Genomic DNA, 8,891 nt, shown 5'->3' with positions numbered 1-8,891 from the left:
TGAGGATGCTGATTGACATCCAAGAATAAGTAATTCCCCAGAAAGACCTCAAGTGATGGGCGATCGATTGAAGATTTTGTTGCAAGAATGGAACAGGAAAGGCGGAGCGAGCTTGTAGCATTGAATGAGCATCGTGACGTTGCATCTCTCAGGAAAGGCGGAGCGATCCATTGAATGAGCTTGTAGCATTGAATGAGTCCGTGAATGATTTTCTCATCGCTAATTAAGGAGTAAATGTGTAATTTTTCAATTTGTAAATCATTTTAAAAATACCCTTTTATGTTATTTCTGGTGTAAATTAATCGAGGAAAAGCAAAATTAATTGTGTTCAAATTTATTTAGAAATATTATTGAAATTTTTAATGAACTCAATAATAAATATTGTTATTTTTATAATTTATATGAAAACTTTTATTTATTCAATAAAATTTATATCCTTAACATATTGTAAAGACTAAAGTTAAAAATAACATAAAATATATGATCATTGCAAATAGCATTAATAGGTAAGATAAGTCCTTACATACACTACTAATAGATAAGATAAGATAAGTCCGATGTAAACTTTCTAAAGTTTACGTTAACTACATAATTTAATTGATAATTAAAAATAGATGTTGAATGACATGATATTACCTTAGATATATAATTAACTTGGAAAAATCATATATATGTGTTTATAAAATAGATGTTGAATGACATGGTATTACCTTATATATATAATTAAATTGGAAAAATCATATATATGCGCTTGGTTAGTTTTATCTTTCATTCACCCACAAGTAGTCAGAATAGTCCCATAGAATTTTTCTAAAAGCATATATGGGCTATGAGGAATGACTCAGTACCATTAGTGGTTCTAGCACCGCAGATGTTTATTTGCACTGCATAGGAATTGAACTTTCGTTACTTAAAAAATCTATCCGTCTGTTTAACATCGTACCAAGAACCAGGGGCATAAATGACCATATATATATGATAAAAATGTGATACACTGATCTTAGGCGTCCCACACGGCCGGTCCCACTATCTGTAGAGTGGTAAACCAAGAGAGATTTGTCCTTGATGCAGTGGCCCCTGCATGGGAAGGTCAAGAACCCAAAATAGCAAAATATGACAAACACTCTACAGTTGCCAACTACGTCATCCTATAGGGAGCTATGACCCTATCTATGATGATTCCCTCAGAGACCACTATGAGAAAAATTATTTATTTTGTCCTTTCAAAATTGATTGCAATGCAAATAATCAACCTGTTCGGCAGAAAATATAATTTACGGGTGTAAATGCACCTAAGCTTAAGGGTTTAGCGTAAAGTAATCTTAAATTAATAAGTCGATCCAGTTCGCTAATGTTTATGAATTTATTTACTAATTTATATATAATTCATACATTTTGTATTATTTTTAATTGTAGTCTATATAATATGTTTTTTAAAAAATAAGGATATAAATTTTATTGAATAAATAAAAGTGAATATAAATTAGAAAAATAACAATATTGATTGTTGAGTTCATTAAAACTTTAAATAATATTTCTAAATAAATTTAAATTCGGTTCATAAATAAATTTGAACACAATTAATTTTGCTTTGCCTTACTAATTTACACCCTACAAGTATTTTTAAAAGATTTTTAAATTAAAAAATTACATATTTACGCCTTAATCGGCTATGAGAAAATCATTCACGAACAAGGAGTTGCTGTCAAGGCTAGGCAGCTTTTGAATTACTCTCATTTTATGGACTCTGTTAGCATCATTTGCCTGCTGCAATTCTCTGTTCTAACTTTTGATAGTGAGGTAGAGAGAAGGAAAGGTCTATTTAAAGTGAGTGAGACAAGGAAACGTCAGAAACAAATAGGACCATTGCAAATAACATTAGTAGATGAGGGAATCGTTTGTGTTAGTCTCTGACATAGTGAATGGAAGATGAAGGTAATACAAGTAGTTCATAAGTAATTTTAAACGAGATAAATATTTTAAAGATTTGCTATGAAAATCGAGCAAATCAAACCTATAAAAAAATATTAATTCAATCGGTTATCAAATTTACTAATTTTTTTATCAATCAATTGATGCTACATATCAATTAATGATATTGGACAGTTAATAGAGGCTCGTGGTGATGGCCATATCTTGGAGGAGCAGGAGAGGCTAGTGGAGGTCTTCGTTGGCATCACCTCCTCCACCCGAGAAGAAGCACTCTTCTTCTTTGAGAGCTACGGTTGGAATCTGGACTCTGCCATCCTCTCCTTCTACGATCACCAGGCCAATCCCTAGGACCACCGATCGCCCCTACCTTGAGGGAGGGACAACGCTTACAACTTGGAAGATGAGGGCGAGCAGCCCCGGTCCTTCGACTCAGGAGGCCCTGGGCGAAATAATAAAATGAGATCCTAAATAAATTTTTAATAATATATAATTTATCTATAATGACTTCTTCTAGCATTTCTATTTGTAAAATCTTCTATAATACTATTAGTTTCAAAATTTTCCAAGATATTTTTCTCAATACATAAAATTGCCCATTCATTTAATTTTTTTTTAGACATTACGATCTCATATATGTTTTTAATAATTTTAATTTTGAAAAATTCCTTTAGCCGATGCTACTGTAACAACAAAATTCTATAAATAATTACTATATTTGGATAACAATCTACAATTTGAACAAATTCAAGAATATCAATTGTAGACATTATCATATTTGGTAAAGTCATTTCTAATATTTTATAGAGTCACAGTTTGGTCCTCAAGTATCCTCACCTCTGGAATGTGCGGCGGAGATCTGAAAATAAAAAAGGAAATAAGCAAACAGTTCATCGGTGAACTGAGACCAGAGGAGAGCTCCAAGTGCAGCAAAAGAGTTCTTCTACTTGTTAATAAGCGTCAAGGCCTTCGACCACAGGAAGAGCGTGAGCAAAGAGATGATGAGGCCATGGAAAATTAAAGGGAGTAGATGGTAGCCGACAAACTCAAACAGAATCCAAATAGCAATGGCACCAACGAGTATTCCAGCTGAGATCTTCTTGTCCCTCCATTGAATCAAATTAGCAGTAAAATGGAACGCTATAAATCAAATTGATGAAGCAAAAAAACAATTGTTTACTCAGGACAATGAAATGACCTAATTTTTACACTATGAACGAAAATTTTAAACTAGTTTGCCTTGAACGATGCAAAATACGATCGAGAATTCACAGCCAAAGAAGAAAAGTACACGAGTACTCGAATTGGCATGGCGTCGTTCTCTGACGCGTTCCCCACATATCGTATAAACCCTAAAAACTTTCCGCAACTGGAAACCCAACCATTATTATACTAGCAACGAGCATAGCGCTGCCCCTCAAACCAAATAAACAACTACGAATCAAGTGCAGATCCGATCTACACGATTTCAGACAAAATTTCTGCCAAAAAAATCCAAACATCGACGAATTCTCGCCCAAAAGAAGACAAAGAAACTATATTTTCGAAGGAAAAAGTACGATGAGGATACCAAAATGAGTTGGATCGAAAGGTAGTAAGGTACCTTGGCCACCGCCGAGGACGTGGTGAACGGACTTCTCCCTGCCGAAGAGGCGGAAGACCTTGGCTTTCTCAGGCAGCAGGCGGCGCCGCACAGGCGCAGCGAGCTTTCTTCGCTCAGATGTAGGCGGCGGCAGAAGCAAAAGCGGAAAGTCCTAATCTGATTTTAATTCTTGATTTCCTGCACTACACCTATTAAACTTAAACATAATATTTTTTTAAAAAATTTGGGCCCCCAAAAATCTAGGCCCAGGGCCATCGCCCAAGATGGCCCTCCTCCAGGGCCGGGCCTGAGGGCGAGGAATACCTTCTGACGGAGGAGGTCCCTCTTGCCGTAGTGCCACCACCGCGCATGACGTATTCGATGACCCCTGCCATTGCTTCACCCCCGTGGGCGATTTGTTCATCTGCGGCGGTGGGTTCTAGAGGGGATAAGAAGGCGTCCGAGCCCTCGGGGAGCCGTTCGACCTATAAGTCTAACATATGTCTCCATGATTTAGTATATGCATATGTAAATTAAGTTATGCATATTCCTTAATGCCCAAGATTTTGAACTAGATGATTTTTACAATACTTAAAAATATACTTTGGCTAATGATGACCTTAGATAATTGTGTTTCTCCCTCTTGATCTCTCTACTTTCATTACCTCTTTGATGGAGCAAAGGTCTATATATAGGTAAAGGATGGACCTTTCATCTACACATTCCATCAATGTGTACATTGATATTGTCTCTTAATTCCATTTATTCATTCTCATACTGCATGTTTATGAGAATGATCTTTCATCTTCCTTTACATTCATTTGCATGAATACGAAAAGAATTGTCTTTTCATCGACCAATATGAATGTAGCCACTAATCCTAATTGTGGCTATCAAAGAACATGTGGCAAAAGGCGGTTTGTTCGCCCCCAACGCCCCCGCCAACCCGTCCCTAGGCTAATACGGAGGAGGTAAATCACAGATGACTACTAGCCATTAGTGCAAATGGCCAAGACATGGGGGAGGTTATACTCGGTCACGCCGAGTTTTGATCCGAAGACCTCATGTGGCAACTCCCCATGTCTTAACTATCGCACCGCCCCGAGGGGACGTGACTATCAAAGAACATGAACCATTATACATGTGTGCCATTAATAAGAAATAAAATATGATTCCTAACACGATGGTCCATACACTTGCTGATTGAGAGCCGATCCGGACTATGATAGTGACTCGGATGGGACGCAGGAGTACTACACTGGTTGCGAGAAAAGGTTTGGTTTTTATGGTGCAATCCTTAATCTCTTTAGGTTAAGCTGCTTCTTCTTCCTTGGGTGGTCATAGTATGGTATAGATGTGTTGTTTGACTTGAAGGCTGAAGGCATATCTTGAATGTCTGGCATGAGGAGTATCAGGCATAATTGACCCATTTACTTCTCATTGTTTTAAACGCAGACTGAACGTGCCCAAGTTCAAATCATTCTTGAATTTATTATTTACAAAATAATGTTTTTGGCAACACCCAAATCAATCATGGTTCAGGTCGTGGCATATTGGATCTGCCTAAGTATGCTCGACCAGAAATTGGAATTCAACCATGTCAAAGTTTAATAGAGTGTTGGTAGCTTAAAATGTGATTTGTGATATAGCAACATTGGAATTTAGTTATCAAAGCAGGTAAAAGTGTGAAATTGTTTTTTTATAGAGCATTAGGTTTAACCTGTGAGATTTTGCTCTATTGTGGATGCTTGTCTCCATGAAGTGAGATGTCTATAAAAAAAGATGAACTTGATTTGAGATATTTAACCTATTCTTACCAAATGCTATACAGATTTTTTAGGTACTCTGCATTTGCAAGCTTTTATTGTGTGATTGTGTAACAGACTGTGATTGATATTTATGAAAGTATGTAATGATGAAGTATTAATAATTTAAAAAGATGAGTCGCTCGTCCCAATTTTTATGCTTGTCCAAGATCCTTCAAAAGGTGACAATAATGTGGATGCAATATTTAAGGCAGGCCCAGAGAATGGGAGTGGTCCAAGGACCTCTCGACCCTCAACCATCCTTTACTTCAAGAACTTTTACTGGATGGAATAGGTAGACTTTTGTATGGTGAATCAGTACCATCTGTAATGTCCGTTAAGGGGTTTAACGATCCTGGGAACGCTTACTTTTTGGAGGTAAATAACTCATCCACTCAGAACTACTCAATTAAATTGCTACTTCGGACTGCATCGTCATATTTCATCTACCTTGGGGGGTTATTTCCGTATTAAGGTGTGCTTCTTTATGCATGCAAAGTTCATATACTGGACCACTTAATTGGATGAAGATATTATTCTTTGCATGCCAGTGCAACGGGTAGCGAAATTAAAAAAAAAAAAGTTAATGTAACGAGAAATAAGGGTTGTGGAAGTTTTTTTTGCCAAGGTCTTAGGTTTAAAATTCACTTCATTAAACATGGAGACTTGAGGCTTCCATGTATCAAAATTGAATTAATGCTATGAAACAGTGTTTTTAATTTTGATATGAAAAGTAAATAAATTTGTTTTATAAAATTTGTTTTTTTATCTATTAATTGTGTACTTGTTGTTGGAAGAAGAAACATTAGTAAATGTGGCCAAAAATAAAGACGAGGGTGGTGCGAGGTCTCGACAAAGAGGGAGTTGAGGTAGAGGTGGAGACAATCGTGATGATGGAATCAACACAAATTATCATACACTATAAAAAAAAAACTGATAAACAATGCTTTAAAAGCATTGTATATGTGACTGAAAAAACTTTATTAAAAACATTATTGTTAAAATTCATTCAAAGACAACGTATTAAAAGCGTTGTCATTTTAAAATAAAAAATCATGTTTGCTTTTCTATTTACAAAATCATTATTTTTATATTTATAAAATCATTATTTTTCTTTGACCTTACTATAAAAATGAAATCAACCATAACTTAACAAAAATACACTAATAATAATAATAATAATAATAATAATGTCAACATGATTTAAACAAGATTCGCAGATAATTAACATGTCCAGATTCGAAGACAGTTCCCAAAACGATAGATACATTGATTAACACAAACGTTACCCGACATCATCTAGATTTGAAGATAATTGACATGTGACCAAAATGATAGATACATTGATTAACACAAACGTTAACCCGATATCATACAGATTTAAAGATTAATTGACATGTGAAACCAATCCATCTTTAGTTGAAACATCCACCTATCCATCTGCAGTTGGATATCTCCATTCAACACTAACCTTCCAATTCTAACAAAAAATAATTATAGCAATAAGATATAACCAGTTTGACATAATCAAACATGCAATATCATAGAGGAAAGAATCACCTAACAATTAAGAACTACTAAACACTGTACAACTTATACATTTGAATACGGTAGTTAACAATTACTTAATGTTGTTCTAAGTAATGAATGTTTGATTCATAGATAGGTGTTGTATGTTGCTATGATTTTGGAATTCACATAAAAATTTCAACTTGCTGATTCAATTGAACGCCAGACAAACTGATAATCTGAACAAATTTACATCTAAAGTTAGTAGTTAAATGTGAATATACACTGCAAGTTCAACAATTTCATATCTGAAATCATAATACAGATCAAAGTGTGTGCATACCATCATCCTGATGTACTACTTCCATCTGAAAAACTCCCACTCTGGTAATGGAACTGCAATGTTAATTTTAGTAGCTTTGATTCAAAATCTTCTCCTATTGCATTGTGATTGATCATTTATCATAAAGAGCTTTCAGTATGTGAAAAATAAATACCAACCAACAAGTATAACTCATAAGGACATTTCGTCATACACCTAGTCGGCAATATTTAACATGAGTGGTTGAGCATACATACTTTTGATTCTTTTCCATCTCCACTAAATGAACACAGACACGATCGATAACAAAAGGATGCCTAAAGTTGTAGCAATGGCTATGATCTTCATGAACCTCTTAGATTGCTTTTCATAATTTGCGCAATAAGTTCTGAAACCTTTTGATTTTGATAAAAACAAGAGGAAAGGAGAGATTTTGATGTGTGCTTATAGATGTCAAGAGCTGTAACAAGGCTAACAAAAAGCTCGTCACCGCCTTGTGAGAACGTCCTCATGTCGATCAAATCGCCTCACCACATCATGCAAGAACAATTCCAGTAGCAAAAGTCTCAGCACTCGTCGAGCGTCCTATTCCCCACGGCGGTGGCATTCTCTGTGTTCGGTACCTTCGAGAACCCATCCAATGAGCAATTCGGCGCCGGAGGATATGCAAGAAGCTGAGGTGCTGACGCAGCCCTTGGAGAAGCAATTTTGGTTACAGTTTTCAAGGATAAGTGTTGAATGTCGATGTTCGATCTCCCCCCCTCCCCATCCTGTTCAATTCACGATCGACAAAGACCTCTGGAATAAGAAACCAAATGAAAAACTCCGATGTTTCAACGGATTAGAGACGTACATGTGGAGAAGGCTCTAGGGCAAGTGGAGATCTTGAGGTAGGAGGCAGCCCTCGAAGCCAACAACAACCTGGATGCCATCGCCATGATCTTGAGGTAGGACGATGCATGCTGCTAGGAGGCCCTGCTGTAATGCCAACGCTGTACCCATCGTCGAAGACGGTCCAAGGAAGTGACTGCCTCGATGATCACATCCCACCCGTATGTCGGATCTTAGAGGAGGGAGGAGGGAGGAGGGAGGAGGGAGGAGGGAGATAGGCCAAGGGGGAATGCCGGTGGAGAAGGGAGAGGAGAAGAGCCGATTGGGGAGGTAGTAAAAAGGAAGGAAGAAGTGGTGCAGATCGGGTGAGGGAGAGGCGTCACCGAGATCGTGAAGAGATCATAGGGTGTGCAGTGCAGAGAGGGATTTAGGAAGGCGTTTAGGGTTTGAGATGGTTTTGGCGTAAAAGTTTTGGAGAGAGGGAAAAGAAAAACACGACGGGAAAAAAAGACGAAGGAGAAAACAGAGAAAGAAAAAAAAAATACAGGAAAAAAAAAATAATAGACAACCCTTTTGAAAAAGTGCTGTCTTTCCTAACTTTTTTCTTACGGTGATATATGCACATAACATAATTAAGAGCCTAGAATTAAATAAACTTAAATAAAAAAACGTAATTCCATTTAACATTAAATAAACATGATTCCATTTAAGATTTTTGAAAACAAGGATCGTCCGGATAGATTTAGTGCACACATGCAAGGCGATGTATCTGGACTGGCCATGATTTTATAATTGCTAAGCATCCATAAAATCATGAGTGTGTTGTATACAAGTCCCCAGGGTGTAACATAGATAGGAAGTGTATGATTCTGTAGTTGAAAGGTCCAGGGGTCGATCCTCGGGGTGTCACTGT

General features: G+C 36.7%; 1 protein-coding gene and 1 long non-coding RNA gene across 2 annotated transcripts; both read right to left on the bottom strand.

Moving 5' to 3' along the window:
* Positions 1-2,730: 2,730 nt before the first annotated feature.
* Positions 2,731-3,906, bottom strand: LOC122043525 (reticulon-like protein B1). The gene is made up of 4 exons (XM_042604158.1): positions 3,836-3,906; positions 3,533-3,639; positions 2,877-3,069; positions 2,731-2,788 (listed from the first exon to the last, which is right to left on the bottom strand). The coding sequence occupies exons 1-4, from the start codon at positions 3,904-3,906 to the stop codon at positions 2,731-2,733; spliced, it is 429 nt and encodes a 142-aa protein (XP_042460092.1).
* A 2,642-nt stretch (positions 3,907-6,548) lies between these two features.
* LOC122044381 lies at positions 6,549-8,530 on the bottom strand. Its single transcript, XR_006129531.1, has 3 exons — positions 8,001-8,530; positions 7,169-7,917; positions 6,549-6,796 (listed from the first exon to the last, which is right to left on the bottom strand). It is a non-coding gene; the product is annotated as an uncharacterized LOC122044381 (long non-coding RNA).
* Positions 8,531-8,891: the final 361 nt, after the last annotated feature.

Source organism: Zingiber officinale, chromosome 2A, assembly GCF_018446385.1.
Source record: "Zingiber officinale cultivar Zhangliang chromosome 2A, Zo_v1.1, whole genome shotgun sequence".
Classification (NCBI taxonomy): domain Eukaryota; kingdom Viridiplantae; phylum Streptophyta; class Magnoliopsida; order Zingiberales; family Zingiberaceae; genus Zingiber; species Zingiber officinale.
The sequence above is the reverse complement of the archived record's forward strand: the minus strand, read 5'-3'. Positions and strand labels throughout refer to the sequence as shown.